The sequence below is a fragment of the Lupinus angustifolius genome, chromosome LG20, assembly GCF_001865875.1.
Source record: "Lupinus angustifolius cultivar Tanjil chromosome LG20, LupAngTanjil_v1.0, whole genome shotgun sequence".
NCBI classification, from domain to species: domain Eukaryota; kingdom Viridiplantae; phylum Streptophyta; class Magnoliopsida; order Fabales; family Fabaceae; genus Lupinus; species Lupinus angustifolius.
The window spans coordinates 5,346,595-5,365,823 of record NC_032028.1 but is presented as its reverse complement, the minus strand read 5'-3'; the positions used below and the strand labels follow the sequence as shown (position 1 = coordinate 5,365,823).

At 32.6% G+C, this 19,229-nt stretch overlaps 4 protein-coding genes across 5 annotated transcripts; 1 reads left to right on the top strand and 3 right to left on the bottom strand.

The window, feature by feature from the left end:
* Positions 1-2,369, top strand: LOC109336233 (trafficking protein particle complex subunit 6B-like). The gene is made up of 4 exons (XM_019572701.1): positions 1-208; positions 315-432; positions 792-1,023; positions 1,953-2,369. Exons 1-4 carry the CDS (start codon positions 57-59, stop codon positions 1,979-1,981), a joined length of 531 nt encoding a protein of 176 aa, XP_019428246.1. The 5' UTR covers positions 1-56; the 3' UTR covers positions 1,982-2,369.
* On the bottom strand, positions 4,946-7,124 carry LOC109336231 (gibberellin receptor GID1C-like). Of its 2 annotated transcripts, none has more exons than XM_019572700.1 (2): positions 6,989-7,124; positions 4,946-6,367 (listed from the first exon to the last, which is right to left on the bottom strand). In XM_019572700.1, the coding sequence occupies exon 2, from the start codon at positions 6,365-6,367 to the stop codon at positions 5,366-5,368; it is 1,002 nt and encodes a 333-aa protein (XP_019428245.1). In that variant the 5' UTR covers positions 6,989-7,124; the 3' UTR covers positions 4,946-5,365. The 2 variants fall into 2 exon arrangements, with proteins under 2 accessions (XP_019428245.1, XP_019428244.1); XM_019572699.1 differs by lacking the exon at positions 6,989-7,124 and adding an exon at positions 6,811-6,982.
* Positions 11,157-12,884, bottom strand: LOC109335423 (myosin-10). The gene has a single exon (XM_019571559.1). It carries the CDS (start codon positions 12,882-12,884, stop codon positions 11,157-11,159), a length of 1,728 nt encoding a protein of 575 aa, XP_019427104.1.
* LOC109335286 (histidine-containing phosphotransfer protein 1-like) lies at positions 15,233-17,912 on the bottom strand. The gene is made up of 6 exons (XM_019571417.1): positions 17,636-17,912; positions 17,418-17,548; positions 17,127-17,195; positions 16,121-16,192; positions 15,901-15,973; positions 15,233-15,555 (listed from the first exon to the last, which is right to left on the bottom strand). The coding sequence occupies exons 1-6, from the start codon at positions 17,696-17,698 to the stop codon at positions 15,514-15,516; spliced, it is 450 nt and encodes a 149-aa protein (XP_019426962.1). The 5' UTR covers positions 17,699-17,912; the 3' UTR covers positions 15,233-15,513.

Below are 19,229 nucleotides of genomic sequence, written 5' to 3'. Positions count from 1 at the left end.
CTAACCTCCATAAAAATTGCAGAGAAGAGAATCTAGATCGGGTGAAAAGAGAGATAATGGTTCGTGAAGTATCAGAGAGTTGTTTGGATAGTGTGATAAGAGAAATGGTCTCATGCTATTGCAATGTGTTTTACGCTGATAAGCCTGACCTAGCCGCTCGTAGAATCGAAGCCATTGGTTATCAACTCGGTTTCCAACTCTCAGAAAGGTTTAACTCTTCTTCTCTAATTTTACATTTCATATCATCAAAATCAATTTTCTAATAATTTTGGAAAATTAAAATTGATTTTAGTAATTGTTGTTGTTAATTATAGGTATACCATGGAACGGCCTCCGTTCAATGATAATTTGGAAGCTATCAAGTTTATATGCAAGGATTTTTGGTCTAACCTATTTAAGAAGCAGATTGATAACTTGAGAACTAACCATAGGGTGAATCACTTTCAATTTCTAATCATTGGATGCTATTTTATTATTATACTTAATCAAAATGTGATTTTTTTTTTGTGGTTTAATTTTTATGTAAATCAGAAGCTATTTTGAGGTTGAATTTTAGTATAAGTTTTTTTTTCCATGCAAATCAGTAGTTTTTTTTCCATGCTATTTTGAGGTTGAATTTTGAAAATGCTGATCTAAAAACACACTTCACTTTTGCTTATTAAAAATCCAACCAAACGAAAATGTAAATGCCTGAAATGTTTTTTTTTGTAAAATATTTTTGTGTCAAATTAGCTTTAACAAACGAGTATTTAAACTGGCTGCAACTAAAATGGTATTTACTTTTGCTTCAGGGTACCTTTGTATTGCAAGATAATAAATTCCGCTGGCTTACACGGATGTCAATTGATTCATCTGCTGATAATGGCTCCTCAGTTGAAGATAATTCTACGCCTGTAGCTGAAAACAAGACAGCCCATGCAATTAGCATGCATCTTTATTTTCCATGCGGGATCATTAGAGGAGCTCTTTCAAACTTGGGAATTCCTTGCGCAGTTTCTGCAGATATATCTAACCTTCCAGCATGTGCGTATTTATGAATCATGATTATTTCCCTTGTTCTTCTCTCTCACTGGTGAAATAAGGGTAGCGTTTAGTTGACATATAGGAATTTGAGATGGAACAAAACATGTGTTTTGCTCGGTGCATTCTATAAATAGAATGGAACACTGCGTAAGATTAAAAAGTAGAACATTTTGGTTCCACAGAAAGGGGTGGAAACAAACAGAATATGACAAAACATCTTGTTGTCTTTTGTTTGATATTGTTCTGTCGACCGACGATGCATCAAACACTACCGTAGTTTGTTAGTAGGGGGAAGGTTTCATTTCATTTAGATTGTTAGTTTGGATGTACATTCTATGCCCTTCGCATTAGGATAATGATTGTCTCTCATCGGCGTGAATAATCTAAGCCGTTGCGCGGAATGTGAGGTAAGAGTGTTTAAGTGTCATTGCTAGATTTTCAGTTAAGTTCTTTTGATCACATTTAATGATGGGTGAAGTATTCTGTCCTCTGTGTTTGATTCTTTTAACAATTGCCAATATATGTTTTTGCAAGTTGCTGCTAAAGTAATTGGTTTGTTGTGTTATTTGTGATCTACTGATCTGTTGATCTTTCTATTATGGATTATTAAACTATAGACTGATGGTAAAGTGGAATAACATCGATTCTACCTGCCCTTGCAGTAATTCTTCCAATTTAGGAACTCTTAGTTTATGCATGTTTGTAGAAAATTTCTTTCAGTCTTGAATATTTTCATCCAAGTTTGTTAATTTAGGATCTGGATTCAAGGCCTATCTGGAATACATGATGCTTTAATTGGTATAGTGATGAAGCATTTTTCACACAAACTATATTGGTCCCTTTCATTTGTTGTGCCAAACTATATATGTTAAGTTTCCTTGTCTCCGTTGTTTTCTCTGATCATTCTCTTTTTCTACATCATTGAGCAGGTTCATTTGTCATCAGCATAAAAGCTTGACGAGTTCATTGTTATATTACATGCGGGAGTGCAAGCATTAGCATTTTATGAAACAGTTCTGTATGATTTCTGAGACCTCTTTTGTATGAATTTGCTTGAGAGTCAATTATTTCTTTCTTCTCATTAACTAATATTAGTCATTTGTTGCATAGAAAGGCTCCTGAGGGAGCATTTTGATAAATGGTTATCATAACTGGATTTGTATTAGACACTATTAGCTACTTCATATGCATTTGTATTAGACACTATTAGCTGGTTTCAATGCATTTGTATTAGACACTAGTTTCTAAGTCTGTTATACACTGTATATAGACAAGGCCTGACAAGGTTGTTCATAATCATATCCAACAATGTATAAACAAGATTCTTGGTGCATAACTTATACTCATCAAATCATTGTTTGGTGGGTATAAATTAAGCTTTTTGATACTCCACAATTAGGATTTGTTATCCCTCTTTTGTGATTGAGTTTTACTAACTTTCCACCCTAGTTACCAGGAAACACAAGCTGGGTTTTGGACGACTAGAGTAAATATTAATACTAAAAAAGCACCCAAAAAAAAGTATAAAATTTAAATATTTTAATTTATTATATGTCAATTTGTCATAGTTTTTTTGTTTAAACCAGTGTCAGATAGTTTTTTAGTTTCTTATATTACAACAAATAATTAGGTGTTAGGCATGTAAATAAATAAGTTATTCGTAAAATATTCTGAGTTTAACTTGTTAAATGTTTAACTGAATTTGTTTGTTTAGCTAAATAACCAACCATGAATTTGGAGTTAAACTTGATTATTTAAATAAGTCAAACTCAAACTCTATTGAAATCTTGTAAATAATGTGTGTACTAGATTATATAACTCTATTGAAATCTTGTAAATAATGTGTGTACTAGATTATATATTATTTTATTTGTATAAATTAGATTTGGAAATCTTGAACTTGTTGAATGCCCAAGTTTATCCAAAAAAAAATTTGTTTTATAATAGTGTGAGGATGTGAATGTTATGATTTATGAATATGAAACTATATTATTTTCTTCTTATTTTTTATGTTTTCTTCTAGCTAGTATAATAATGTTAATAAAGGACTACATATAAGAATAGTTTAAGGGGAATTTTGATAAAGGAAAAAATTAGTCAAGTTTAAAATGATGAATGAAGCTTTAGATTTTCTTAAGGAAACTCAACTTTAGACTTGACTCATTTGTTGTTATGTAAGGTCGATCCCTTTCACAAGAGAATACACATGAATTCAGAAAAGTTACTATTGAGTCCGAACATATCTATGTTGTTCTCGTCAGACTCATCTTTATCTTTAGCACCCACTCACTCATAGACTTCAATATTTTTTATTCAAAAATATCTCTCCTTGCTCTCATTAAACCTTCACAAAATCACATAAATAAGGGGGGACCAGACAAAGAATGATCCCTGGACAAGATGTTACCTGATGAGTTGGTGTTGGACTCATATGGTCCTCATGGTTTTTAGCAGACAAGGCTGCATCACATGAAGATATGGAGGAAAATGATGGAATCAAGACTTTTAAGTTCTATGGGGTGCAAAATCTTGCCTAATATTCCTTATTTCCAATAGGTAAATATAAATAAGGAGTGAAAAGCATAAAAAAACCATTTAGAGTTGAAAAGGTGGGAGTTAAAAGCTTATGGTTGATAAAATTGGCCTCTTGAATTAAAAATATGGTGATAAAATTTGGGGTGTGTATAAAAGGAGTTATAGTGGATTAGTGGGTAATGCTTGTCTAAACCCAACCCCCTAAATGTTCATTCTACAAATTTTTGGATCTAAACTTGTTCCTTTAAGTATTTATGGACAGGTCTGACTTGATCAATTTTCCTAGTTTAGATATGGGCCTTCGGGTCATAGTGGATTATGCTCACCCTTAAATTTATTTCAATCGACTTATTAAATCATGAGATATAATAATACATTAATTGCAACTAATAAAGGCTGGTTGAAGTGATATATATTTGAAGCACCACACAATATTCCCAGCTCAATAGGATAAATAAAGGTTATATATTTTCCGAGTTAGTCTCAATTTTCTGTCCAACCATCTTCATAAAAGGTAAATAAAAGGTAATATTTTTATATTACTTGCTAAAATATAATTGGTCCATGACAGAGAATTGAGACAAATTTGGGGATATGTGATATCTATTCCAATATGATTGTCTCCCATAAAACATACTTGGGATCTTAAAAAGCAATAACTGAGAGAAAAATATAAGTAGTGATAGTATACGTATTCTTATACATTATCAATATATCATTCACCATTCATATTTAATTATCGTTGATTTTTCAAGAAAAATAATCCAAAATAGATAGTAAATAATATATAGAAATTACACTATAATGCAAGAGATAAGAAAAGTGATTGAGAGGCAAATTAGCATAGGCACACTAATGTTATGATGCTAGTTGTGCGATATTGGAGATAAGAGGTTTAATTATAATCCGCACTAAGGGATGCAATGTGAACACCTGGCCCTGTGATGGTAGGGTTGTACTTGAGAAAAGTATAGCCTTAAGTGACCACACATGACACATCTCTGGTGGATTGTTACTGTCCCAATAGAGACAGTTGTAACATTTTGTGCACACTTATCCTCATTGGCACCTAAAAAATATCAATAGTAGTAAACCATATTCACCATGGATACTAGTGAATGAAATTTCACAGACCAGGATAAATAAAAAATCAACCATAGTGGCATTAGAAAAATCTATAAAATATGTACATAAACATAAGCTAACACAACACAGGTCACATTATACAAAAAAGGACAAGTAAAAGGAAAAGAAAAAATCATTTACATTATTTGCAAAGAATGTCTGTGTCAGACAAGAATATAAAATAAGCTATATAAAGAACATTTGTAACAGTCTTGAAACAAACACTTATGTGAAGATAGCATATAGACTATACAGTATATACAATCAAACAGCACCAGTGCACCACCAACTTATCATTGATACTTTCCTATCCAAGTTCCAAAATTGGTTATACATAACACTTGGCAATCAAAGACAAGCCTCATTGATTGACCATCATGGTCACCCACAAAAATAAAACACTTGTCTTCCTTTTCTTTTTGGCTGCAAGTCAGATTAGGCAATCAAAACTTTTGTGGTTTCCATAAACATTGGTGTTGCTCCCCCTTGTCCTAAAAAACTTCCATTTCATTTATACACAACAGTTACATACTAGTTACATTACATCAATCCCATAACATATATAATATCATAGAAGTACCATTACCACCAAATTATGGGAGTAGTATAGAAACCAAAACATAAAAAAGTTAAGTGGCATAACTATTCCCTAAACCCCACTTATGTATAACAAAAGTTAAGGCTATGAACAAGAGTCATAATAGTTCACAAAACTTTTTATCTCATCCATGACAGTAAAGAAGTGCTCATTATTTGGCAAAAAGTAAAACCCAATTGTTGCCTGCTCCAAGAATAGCAATTTCACATCTTGGCCAGCCTTTTGAAGCCCTTTTGCATAAGCCAACTGCCACTCATGAACAAGGTCTAATCCAGCAACCACAACAAGGCTTTTAGGAAAGGCAATCCCTTCAAGGTTTCTACCCTTAGGGCCAAAAGGGTTACATGCAGGGTGGTCTCTGTCTTCCCCTTCTGGAAGAAAAGCCTTCCAATACCAGTCTCTATCTGTAATCCTAACAAAATATTTCCCATCTAAACGCTTTTCGGATTCTGTTCGATCTTGACCACCAAACAATGGATTGAGCAAAATATTCCCCAAAACTTGAATTCCAGATTCTACAGCTCTCAAAGCAACATGATGCACAATATTTCCACCAGAACTATCCCCAGCCATAAAGATATGAACTTTCTTGTCCTTGCTCTGAAGCCAAGATCTCGAATTAACCCATTTAAGAGCTGTCCAGCCATCTTCATAAGCACAAGGGTACCTGTTTTCAGGTGCACGCCTATAATACACAGACACAACAACGGCCTTACAAAGGGGCACCAACCTACGACACAGGGTATCATATATAGCACTATTAGCTGAAGAATGTGCAAAGCTTCCACCATGAAAGAATATTATAACAGGAAGAACCTCAGAGGCTGATGCTGCAGGCTTCTCAAGGTCAACAATCTTCACTTGTTCTCCCTCATTAGGACGATAGATTCGAACGAGGAGATTCGATTCGCGGTCTATAACAACATCAAAGGAGAACACACCATCAACAGTGTTGGCATCTGGTGGAACTTTCCTATCAAGATACTCTGCTAAGTCCCGGTTGAAAGTTCCATCCGGGCGACGAAGAAGATTGTATGACAACTTAAACTGAGAGATTAAAACCCACATATTCAGTGGAACCACCATCTACAAACAATAACAACAGTGCAACATTATAAAATAGCAACAATGCATACAACCATAGATCATCACAAATACAAAATAAATCTAAAATCCTATGATATTCAACAAAAATTGAGGAACCATACACAAGGTTGAAACTTGCAAAATCAATACATTTAAGTGATAAACCCTAGAGAAAGAAAATCCAAACAACATTAAATCCATATAAGGTGGAACCAGGATCAACACAAAATGATCTTCCATGAAGAGATAAGTATTATACTATATTTTCATTATGTTAAAAACAACATAAAGGCCAAAACTTTAACAAAAGAAATTATAGTATATATCCAAAACAAACAAAGGCAAGGAAGCAACACATATAGTTATACAGTTACATAAGTTTCTATGATTAAAATTGTGAACTTAAATATATAATCCAAAGGTAACATAATAAATAATAATACCTTAGAATGATTAGTGTTACTCTCCGCCATTAGAATAGTACTTTGATTACAGATCTTTGTATAGATAACTAACACAACAAACTTCACAATCTCGATTCTTGAACCATTTTAAAATCCATTTTCCTTTGTTTGTTTGTAAGATCCAAAATCAGGCTTTGTTTTTAAAAGAGATGAGTACCACAGAAACAAGAGGAGCAAGTGATAGATATGTGCAAGTGGTGAAGGATAAGAGATGGTGCGCACTGTAGTAAATGCGTAGTGACAAATGCTAAAATGTCGGGGAGAGGAAAAGAAGAGGGCCAATGAGATTACTTAGTAAACGGCCCAATGTCAAATTGTTGAGTGGCACCCATTTTTTGTACTACCAAAACTATCATTCACTTTTTTAGGTAAGGAAATAATCATTTTTTGTGTTTGTAACTTACCCTCTCACTAAGTGTTGCTGCCTCAATCTTGAATATCCAATGAAACCTTACACCACTAGACTAACGTCTTCTTGGTCATTATCCATTTTAGAAATAGTGTTATCTTATTCAGTTTTGTTTTGTTGTTGTCATAGTGATAAAAATGGAAAGGGCAAAAAGCATAATGAAACTAACGGGAACGGAGGAGACAAAAGGGTGTAGCTTTCATCAATTCCTAGATGAGGACTAGGCACTAGGAGTGGCACATCAAGACAAATATCCCGTTTTGGAATTCCACTTACACATTTTTTGTGTCGTAGTTGTAGTAGTTGTGTACAACTATCAAACGGGGTATAAATTGGGTACATACAATTATTGTCTTATACTATTTTGTTAAAATATATCAATCATGGCACCATAGTATTTGTCTACCTATTTTTAAAGCTAGGCTTGCATCCATGGAATAGAATGAAGAGTTGGGGAGATTTACCTGAATGATTTTATTGTGTGGAATATTTATGCATGTACATCTTCATTCATAATTACTATATTATCTACTATTTATTTGTATGATGATTAAATATGAATGTTGAATGATGTAAAGTAATAATATAAAAATGAATTTAATATGTATATACTAAAGTAAGTGTTTTTTACACTGTTAGCAAATTATGCACTATTTATATATTAATTATCATTAACTCTCAAACAAAAATAGTATAAATCAATGAAGAATAATGTGTTGACAGTGTAAAAAACTTTACACAAACAATATATAGATTTTACACTCATAATTTTTTTTATGGATGCATACATTTTTTTTCTCAATCTTAATTTAGTCATCCATCACTCTATTGCTCCTTAGTTTGCTTCATCTTATTCCATGCTATTTATTTCTCTCCCTATTCCACTTATAACATATATATGAGTGAGTAATATTGACTTGAAGAATAAGTCCAATATTTTTTTTTTAGACTTTAACTCTAAGAATACAGTATTTCTTCATACCATAAGATATTTTATCTCCTCTAATCAATAAAAATATAACATTTGTAATATTTTATTTTATTTTATTTTAAAAATATTTTTGTAGAAAATAATTAAATATGACACATATTATAATTTTATTAACTTATTCCTTACACAAGATTCATTATTCTCTTATTTTATTCTAATACAGCTACTTCTATTAATTTGTTGAAGTGGTTACCGTAACATATTTATGGGAACATATACATTTGTACTAAAAATTGTTTTAATTTTTTCCGTTTTGGAACATAAGATATTCCTACATATTTATCCCCGTAGGATTAGCGCAATTACACAAACAGCCATTGTTTTGCATCATTTTACATCTGAAAATATAAATTGGTCTACATGAGTTGCAGATTACAAAATGGAATAAAGCTTTCAATAGAGCTCATGAAAATTGTAAAGCTTTATGAATGGTGGATTAACAAACACTTACGTATCACTGGATACATCTTTTTATCAAGCTTTATATAGAGCTAGTTAGATGATATCTGAAATTATAAAACTAAACTTGTGAGAATTATGGACTTTTTCAGGATCGGAAAATTGATCATTCTGTAAAGCAGTTTCACCATCCTCCTCGGGTATACAATTGCTCAATGGATCTTCCATGTGTTATTGTTCTCATACTCTATTGCGAAAATATTGAAAAAAGCGTAAAATGAATATTACGATGAATTCTCATTGAATTAAAATGACATAAGAAAGTGTTGTTTATATACAATGTCTTGTAAAACAAGCAATGCAACTAACCTAACTAATTCTCTAACAAGCTAATAAACATGTGTTATAAAACAATTTCAACATGTGTTAAATATGTAAAACGTGTAAAATGTGTCATTTTCTAACTAGTTAATTGATTAACTATAGTGTTAATTGATTAACACTTACCCCGTTAATCGATTAACTACACAGTTAATTGATTAACTATTATTGATGTTGTCTTCTTTATGCTTTGTAGCTTTGTTTTCCATTACACCCCATTCTTTGCACTTGAATCTGTGTTCTTTTTGAAGGCTACCACAAAAACAACATAAACCTTCGGATAGGTTGGTTTAATTTGGGGTTCGCCAGGTTGCATGTTTACAACTGTTCGAAAAGTTGACCTATTAGGGAATCTCCAAATAAAAGCTTATTTTCAACTCCCCAAAGTATTTTTTTGGTAGAATTTGGGGCTCTTTTGGGTTTTAGGCAAGATTGTTGCATTAGGGAATCACATATGTTGTCTCACAAAAATATATCAGTCCATGCACCACTTTTTCTAATTGGTTTGAAAAATATGTTTAAGTTGAAAATTTAATAATAAAGTATTTTTTTGACCAATAAGAAGATGAACACATTTTTTGGGCAGAAGTTGTGCTCCCTTGCATTTGTGTTAGGTTTAGAAGGAAAAAAATACAGGTTTTGTGTTCTCTTGTACTGAATTACGCATGTGCAATCTAACAGATTTCTCCAATGGATGTTGCAGACCCGCAAAAAAAGCTAAGAGCCACCATGGATTAATCCATTGCTATTCTTGTCAGAAAAGCATTGAATTGTTCCAAATAATCCTCCAAGGTACCATCTTGCTTGAGTTACGATAACTCAGCAATTGGATCATCATATATTGCAGATTCAAATCACAAGGCAGTAGTTGCCAGTAAAAGGGGATTAACATTTAGTGTTGACATAATGTCTCTGCCAAGAGAAAGCCTTGCCTTCCATTGCCGCCATATGTGCTTGCTGCACATATCAGGTAGAACCTCTTCAATGGCAAGGAACTGCTCAATTTCGCGCGCCATTCCCTGTAATTGGAGCCATCAAATGTAGGAACTGAGAGACCGGTTGTTGCTTGGGTTATTGACAACCCGGTGGAATCATCTTCTTTCTCCCCTTCTGATTCCATGATGTTCTCTTTGTCCTCCTTCGCAATATCATTGTGCAAAGTGAGCAAAATTTTGTCCATCGTAGAACACATCTTGTCCATGGATGCCCTACTCTTCTCTAGGATGTTCTCTAATGCATTGATCCTTGTTGGAATATGAATCCACCATCGTTGCTGACTCTGGATACCATAAGTCTCAATTCTACTTTCCGTTAGAATGCTCAAGAATAGGCCACACGCCCAAGAATAAACAGAAAGACAACAATCCCCTTCAATTAGAGAGATTATTCCACTCAATTAATTAATAATTCTCATATGAAAAATAACAAGTCTACATTGCTTCATAGAAGAATGTACCCTAAGATAACAATATCTAAAATAGAATAAGATACAGAGAATGTAGTCAATGTACCCTTAGAACTCAAAGAACAAGAAGCAGGAACTATTATGAGAAGAAATGAATTTGGGCTACCTTATTGTACAAGAAACAAGATACAGAGAATGGAGTAGAAGATTAGAAGTGTTTGGAATGAAATCAAAAACTGCTGACTAACTTCAGCTACAAGCTATTTATATATTGGTAGTTATAACCGTTTTTACGAGGCTTCTACTTAGTGTAGCTAGCGAGGTTTGAACCCAGTTGCTAGCACTTTATGTCTCTTGGGGACATTTAATTTAATCAACTGAAAGAGACTAACCCTTTCAGTACTTTGGTAATTCATGATAATTGCATTTCTATTCAATGGAGTGATGGAGCAATGTTCTCATAGCATGGATTCTTATTTCTTATTTTTAAGCATAGAGTATTACAACTTATCACAAACAATTAGAAATAACAAAATCGTTGTCAACACCAAAAAAGCATAGTGCTCATTTGATTATATGACATACCTCAAGTTTTTGGTTTAATACAGATTAAAATGTTATTCTCTGAAAGATAATTTATATATCTCAGGTGTTCAACAGATGTATAGTATAAAAGGTAAAAGTTGATTGATCCTATTACCATAGTAACTTGTCGTCTCAGAAGGAAAAAGAACAACGGATCAGCGCCTTCTAGTAAAATACGCTGTTAATGCTGCAGCAAAAATTGTAGTTGCAGAGGATATCACAGGCAATAAGGTCTTGTTTTTATGAGCCTCAGCCACAGACTTCTGTAGTGATTCAATCTGTTGCTTCATGCCATCTATGATCTCATTCTTGCTCTTGAAAGCGTTCCTAATTGCATCTAGTTCTTCAGCATAAGGCTGAATTTCTTCCTCAAGCTTCTTCCCATTGGATATCACTTCCTGTACACCTACACTGTCCTTATCCTGACATACAAATGCAGAAGTGTTCTTCAACATCGCGAGTGCCTGATTTGAATTGCTGCGTGAATACTCAAACTTAGCTCTCAGATCACCATGCTCTCGCTGTGCCTCCTGATGACTCGTATGCAGTGTATCTTTTTCATTCGCCAAAACACTCACATGACTTTCTAACATCTTGTTTCTCTCAGTTATCTTTTTTTGCTCACTACTCACCTGGTCTAACTCAGCTTCAGTCTGCTCGATTTTTCCCTTCATTTCTACAACTTGCAAGCTCAAGTTCTCCACTTTATTTTTCTCCTCGTCAAATCCCTTTCTGATGTTATCCTTTTCCACTGTGACTTCATCAATGGAATTTCTAAGATGGTCAACTTCAGAGACTAGTTGCTTATTTTTCTCTTCCAACTCTCTGAAGGACCCTTCCAACTTATGCTCATTATCCCTCAGTTGAAGCACTTCACTTTTCAGCTCAACGATTTCATTCTCGCGTATAACTTTCAGATTCACATTCTCATCTCTCGCTCTAATTGCATCATCAAGCTCGTGCTGTTTATCCTCCAATCCCTTCTGAGCCAGACTAAGAACCTTCTTGATACTCTCTCCTCTCTCAATCAACATCTCAATATTCATCTCCATCTCCTTCTTCTCTTTCAACAACCCTCTAATCTCCACTTCCATCTCCTTTTCCTTCTCAGCAGCAAGGCCGAGACTCCCTTCCAGTGCAGCAATTCTAGCACGCGTCGACGCCTCTTCATTTCGCAAATTCTTTAAAGACTCGTTGAGTTGCTTCAATTCAAACCCAAGACCAATGATTCTCAGCTCTTGATCATTCTTCACCTTCACAACCTCATCCCTCTCCCTGGACACCGCTTCAATTTCCTCCTTCAACTTTTCAACCACCTCCCTAGATTCTTCAGAGCTTTTCCTACCCAAATCCAAATCTTTCTTCAATTCACCAATCACTCTTTCTTTCTCACTCCCTTCCTCTAATAACCTTTCTCTTTCCACCCTCAGATTCTCCACCTCCTCTCTAACTTTCTCACTCTCCAAAACCTTCTCCCTCAACACATTCACTTCAGCAACAACACCATCAAGCTCATTTTTCACATGTTCCCTCTCTTCACTAACTCTAACAATCTCAACCGTTTTGTTTTCAACGCGAAGCGCAAGTTCACTAACTTCCCCTTTCAAAACCACTACATCAGACTCTCTCTGAGACAGAGCACGCTCAATCTCGTTCTTCTCTCCAACCAACTTATCAAACCCAAATCCAATTTCCCTCATCTGGGTCTCCATGAAAACAAAAAGCAAGTCCTTTTCCAAATCCAAGGCATCATTTTTCTCTTCAGCTTCAGAGAAACGAGCATCCATGGCCTGAATTTGTTGTCTGCGTTGTGAAGTCTCCTTGAGAAGCACGGAGTTGAGATTCTTGAGGTTCTGAATCTGGTGCAATGAAGAGTCATCCATAGTAATGAAGAAATGGGTGGTTTCGGAGAAAGGTGCTGCTTTTTCTTCTGGTCGGTGTCTGCGATCAAGATAGTGAGATTCTGGTTCTTTTCTGATTGTCAATATTTGATAGAGGCTTTTACTAGGGTTTATATTTATATGGTCTACGATATTATATGGTCAATACAATGATTGCAACATAATCAAAATTTAATTAAGAGATTCCAGTCGTGGATCTTGATTAAATCTTTTTGGTTTCCACTAAATTTTATTGAAACTCTTAATCATAATTATAACTAAATTGTCGTTTAAGATAATTATGAGAGAAATCCGAAAATTGTCGTTTTCAACATAAGTAGTTGTTTTAGGTGTCAAATAACTGTATAAAAAATATCAAGTGAGTATTAGGTGCCTGTGGAAAAATATTACATTTTCGGGGGGAAAACAAGAGCTTGAAATTAACCAAAATATTTAACAAAAAGACATTCATCTAGTGTTATTGACCAAAATGTTAAAAATTTGATTACTGAGAGTGATATTTATTTTAAGAAATAATCATACATTCTAAAAATGATTAGTGTTATTGACCAAAATGTTAAAAATTTGATTACTGAGAGTGATATTTATTTTAAGAAATAATCATACATTCTAAAAATGATTAGTTCTTTATCAATAATGTGAATAATACCTTGGTTATACAAAATATTTTAAATATGTGAATCTTTAATACAAAAAATTGAAAAATATTAAAATTAGAGGAAATATTAATATTTTAAATAAATTGCACATAATTATATACATATATTACATTGATTAACATGAAGGATAGATAAATGTAAATTATTGATAAAAAAGAGTGATAATTGTAAGATTGACAATGAACTCAACCAACTCGGTATTCATTCGAAATTCGATTCATTATTTAGCTCGATAAACTTAGTTCATGAATCAAATGAACTGAACTTCATCTGAAAATTGAGCTCATTAAATAAAGGAACCGAACTTGAGTTAGATATAGTTCGACTCGTTAGGTTCATGAGCTGACTCGATATATATAACAAATTTTTATGTTTATTATGACTCATACAATGTTTTTATATATATAAACAAGATATAAAAAAAATATTTTTGCGTATTTTTCAAATTTTAATTAATTATTTGAGTTGTCCAAATGAACCATTCGAATTGAACCGAATAGTTCGTGAACTTTAACCGAGCCGAACTCGAGCTAAAAAAATAACTTGTATCAAACTCGAGTCGAGTTTCGAGCTGAGTCAATCCTATCAAGCTGAACCGAACTAAGTTCTGGTTAAATTTGGTTCGGTTTGTTTCCAGCCCTAGATAATTGTAATTAAGTTAAACAAAATATAAGATTTTGTAAACGTAATTCGAAATAATATAAGTGTCAATATCTTCATTATTTTTTGTTAGTTACAATCGACATCAATAATTCTAAGGATATGTTTAAATTACTTTTATAGCATATTGTAACGAACCAAAAATAACAAAGAGTTATTGGCTCTTATATTATTGGGACTTGTCTTCACAAAATATTATATTTTGTTTAACTGAAAGTCCATTATACTTTTTTTGTTTAATAACTTACGCTCATATGTATAATCAAAAGTGGTTTACATATGTTTGAAAAGAGAATGATGATCTATTAATTTTTACTAAAACTTGAGATATATTAATGTAATTTACTCCATTAATTATAATTATGCCCACTTTAACAAGCTTGTCCTTTTTGACACTTAAATTCTATTTTAATGGTGAGACTTCAATTCTTAATAATTGTTTATTAGTCCATAAGGAGATTTTGAAGTTACTAAGAAAAGAGAAAAGGTCTCATTTTTGAACAATAATCCCAATAACAGTCTTACAAACTTTCACACAATATGCACACTTCCCTTATATTTTCAAGTTAAACGGCTCAGGGCATAAGAGGTTCTTCTTTAAATGAATAGGGTATTTCTAGAATTTGAACGTTGCGTGTCAGACTTACTCTTTCTTTATATTTTTAAAATTATTGCAAAATAGAATTTGAGTTGCTTGAATAATAATGCTCCTCGGGAAAATATGACATTAAATTAGTTAGATTCTAGTTTCTGCCCGCCACAAGGAGAAGACCTACTATCTTAGTTTTTGTACCATTTTATGTATTATTATTATCTTTGATTGGTTGAAAAAATTATTTAAATTAGAATTACAATTTTTTCTAACCAATCATATCACTTGTTACATGTAATGACACTAAGGAGTGAGATAGCAGATGTGAATCCATATATCAAGTGCAAAAAGATGACCACGCTATATATATGATATAAATAAAGACGAGAAAATTGACGAGGCCATTCTTTTAATTTGTAGGCAAAGATGAAGAAGGTACTTAATATTGCACAGACGAGAGGTCCAGCTTCATTTTTTTAATGTTCTTAATGAAGCAAAGGAGCATGGGTTATTCACATTGCTTGTAGACTAGAGTATAACTTTGGCTTAAATGAGAAATCCAATTTAACAAGCTAGATAGAGAGAGTGGATAAAATCATAAGCAAAGAAGTGGTTGTTGTTTTGTTGGCATATTGGACATGTTATCTTCTGAGTTCTTGTGTTGTTTGCAAATTGCAATTGCATCAAACATTCACACTAACTAGAAAACTGACTCCCTTGCAACCAAAATTTGTTGTTCCATCTACAATCACATAGGCAGAAATGATAAGAGGTATGTATAAGTGCACAATTAGATTAAGAATGAAATATCTATGCATCATACCGTAAAAATTTATACATAATCATTAAATCAGTAATTCATTTGTATTACATTTTTTAAAAGTCACTAATAATTAAATATGAATAATAGATGATACAATAACAATAACAATATATAAAACTCTTATATTTTTATTCATATTTTTTTCTCTTAAATTAATCTAAACCGATATGGAATTTTATACTCTTACATACTTGTCATTTCAATGTTCAAAAAAATAGTAGTCATGATTATACGAGGTTTAAGACAAGATCCTTATTGTTTTACCTTGAAGAGAGTCTCAAGCTTGCTTTTCACCAAGGAATACTCTTGTTTTACTTGTTGCAAGCTTTCAAGACACCTGAATACCAACCCTTTATGAAATATCAGCATAGGTAGTTTTTATTTTATTTTAGAAAATATAAAATAATATCATTATATACACAAACTAGGACACACCACATGATATTTGACAAGATTAATAACCTTAGGACATAAGAATTCATACCCTTCAACATTTTGCTCCACACACGAGTTTCTGAAGGAAATACAGACCCTGTGAATTCTCTGTGCACCAATGCTGTATTTCCAATAATTAAACCACTTTATCAAAATCATATAAAAAAAAATAGAAACTTATATAGAGAAGCATGAGAGAGGGAAATGTAATAAAGTATGATCAGATATTACTAAGATAAACAAAGGTGAGAGTAACAGGATCCTCTCCTGTACCCGAGAAGAAAATTCTTTTATTCTTTTAGTTTTAAGGATAAAAGTGTCATCTCAAGATAAATAAAACAATAACAAGTGTTATTGTATTTTACCTTTTCTTTATTTCTACACACCACTTCCCTCTCTATTATTCTGCCTCCATATATAGATCACCAAAACTATTGTATGATGTCTCCCAAAAATGTTTCAGAAATACTCCACCATTAATATGTGGGTCAGTGAATGTTTTCCAATCCAGAACTCAGACCATGCCCCTATGTGTTTTAAATTAAGGTAGCTTTTGGTAGGTTGTAGAACAGGACGGAACAAAATATATGAATTTTGATTCCACTAAACTGGATAAAAAAATTAGAACATTTTGATTCCACTACATGGGAAACATCCAGTTCTATTTTGTTCCTTCATATTCCACACCAAATGCTACCTAACTGTGTTTGGCACATTGAGAAATCCTGGTAATAGTAAAACAAATGCAATGAAGCAATGACAGCACTTGGTATGAATTACTATTTCTGGGTGGACATCTGCTGTCCCACAATAGTGTGCCACTAATTATGATTGGTCAGAAAAATAATTAATTATTAAAATTTTAATTTTTTCAACCAATCATACGTTGTGGTACATGGAGTGACACTCTTTGTGGGACAGCAGATGTGCTCCCACTATTTCTAGTAACACCAACATCTTAAACTCCTAACACTTGCATAAGTTAACATGTTTTGAGGTGGATTCTATATTAATAAGTCTGTATAGAATAGAGAAACTAGTTATGAAGAATTTACCTGGAGCTGCTACCCTTCAAATGGTGGACATGAGCATCTAACCTCTTAAAATCAATGCTTTCCTGACTTCTGTTTGAGAAAAATCAACAACAACAAAAATTTACTCTCTAGTCTCACTAGATGAGATCGGCTAAATGGATTGAACGATAACAAAATGTTCAATCATAAATCATATATATTGACAAATATATGTTGAATCTATATGATATGTTTGACATAAATCAACATTGAAACAAAGTTTAGAAAGAGGTTCTAAAATACATATAAAGAGGGAAATCGATGTGCCCTTACAATGCTATTGTCATCTCATTAAGAAGCCTCTCTGCATCTTCAAAGAAGAGAGTTACAACTTCAACCACAAAATCTGGGTTGCTTTCATCTTGAAGTTGCTGAAGCTGGTTAAATTGTTCATCTAGAAACCCCTTTTCAAAGAGAATAAACAAAACATAACTTGAACTAGCCAATGAACCAAAGCTTCACATACAAATTGTACAATATAGCATGCTTACCTCATTGAATAGAGAGGCAGTATAATCAACAAGTTGTCTCTGCAGTTGAACCATAACATCCATTATTTGTCTCAGTTTGCAACATTCACTGAAGATCTTAGGCACTCATTTCTTCTTCTAATGCTTGGCTTATATATAGAGAGTTTTGTTCTCTAGTGGCAACTACTAATGTCTCGATAGAGATTTTGGTGAATGTCAAAATCTGTGGGAACTTTAATGTCCTTGCATCTAGGACTGGATATATATGGTGTTTTATTTTTATTTTTTACTTTTTAGAAACATGATCATAGTATTGAAGGTTAACCAGTACTACCAAAATGTTGATTTAATTGTGTAAGATACGATTTATAACCGAAAATTTAAAAATTCGATTCTATCAGTAACATTTGTTGGGATGAATAATATGCAACTCGAAAATATTAGTTCATTACCCATAAAGGGAAGAAATATCATTGATATTATAAAAAGTAAAAGTTGCTCACTTATTGTTGTTTCTGTTGTTTGATTCCCCTTCAACCTATTATTTAAAAGTTTAGATTAAAAATCATATTAAGTAGTACATAATCATACATGCATCACCTCCTATTTATATAATTTTTATCATTTAACTATATTTTGATGTATTGCATTATTTTCACTCATGTGCTTTGATTTATTTATTTTTCACTGGTGGAAAGATGATTCATTTGGATCGGAAAGACAAGTCTCTGAGAGTACGGTCATGTTCTTGAGTGAAGAGCTCTACTAACCATATATTTCCCCACAAATTATGGATTCATTTGCTTTGATATATTTTGCCATAAAAAATATGCGGAAAAAGTGAGTAATATTCATATTGGAGTAGGCCCAAGCATTTTTCTTAGATTAATATGATCATGATCACTAGATCTAAAACTCACGACACGTACCATTGACCTTTCCACCAGTTTCATTCAGTAATTATTGCCACCCTTGAATGTTTGGTGGAGATTATTACCTTGTTGTTTATCCATTATCTTATAAAATAAAGTAATTTCAAAGCATGTAACACTTAACACTTCTCATTTCTCAAATCTCAACATATCTTGTCAACTTTTTTTTATTAGTAAGACAAAATATTTATTTTCGTCTATACCTAGAAACTAATATCTATAATAGTGAATAATAATATTGGATGAGACTTTAACATATTTGTACATTTATTCTTTGTCGCAATTAGCAACTAATGTGGCTACAATCACAAAAGCAGTTTTGTGCTCGTCACAAAATATTTGGTAACGAAAGAGTTACCCTCTTAGTGAATATAAAGTTTAGAATAATGGTTGTAATGGATCAAATTTTGGTAGATATTTTTATAAACTCAACTAAAGGTTATTCTTTACTTTAATCCTTCACTTTGCTCGATGTGTTGTAATTGTTGGTCTATGAAAATCCAAATATCAATGGCTTTTCATAGGTGAAAATTGAAAAACAAATGAGTAAATAACCATTGTCTACCAACTAATTTATTTACTGAATGAATTAATTATTAAAGAATAAAAACAATAACAACATTTCTACATTTTTCATATATAGAATATAAAGTTGAAGTTGTGTACGTGTCTGAAGCTAAGAT

Excerpts from the sequence above, each read along its gene's own strand:
- LOC109336233 (XM_019572701.1), top strand. The coding sequence starts at position 57 with ATGGTTCGTGAAGTATCAGAGAGTTGTTTGGATAGTGTGATAAGAGAA. Across the intron at positions 209-314 it reads GGTTTCCAACTCTCAGAAAG|GTATACCATGGAACGGCCTC; the intron begins GTTTAACTCTTC and ends TGTTAATTATAG. Across the intron at positions 1,024-1,952 it reads TATATCTAACCTTCCAGCAT|GTTCATTTGTCATCAGCATA; the intron begins GTGCGTATTTAT and ends ATCATTGAGCAG.
- LOC109336231 (XM_019572699.1), bottom strand. The coding sequence starts at position 6,840 with ATGGCGGAGAGTAACACTAATCATTCTAAG. Across the intron at positions 6,368-6,810 it reads GTAACACTAATCATTCTAAG|ATGGTGGTTCCACTGAATAT; the intron begins GTATTATTATTT and ends TATTGTTTGTAG.
- LOC109335423 (XM_019571559.1), bottom strand. The coding sequence starts at position 12,884 with ATGGATGACTCTTCATTGCACCAGATTCAGAACCTCAAGAATCTCAAC.
- LOC109335286 (XM_019571417.1), bottom strand. The coding sequence starts at position 17,698 with ATGGATGTTATGGTTCAACTGCAGAGACAACTTGTTGATTATACTGCC. Across the intron at positions 15,974-16,120 it reads GTGGAGCAAAATGTTGAAGG|GTGTCTTGAAAGCTTGCAAC; the intron begins GTATGAATTCTT and ends GTTGGTATTCAG. Across the intron at positions 15,556-15,900 it reads AGCTTGAGACTCTCTTCAAG|ATGGAACAACAAATTTTGGT; the intron begins GTAAAACAATAA and ends ATGTGATTGTAG.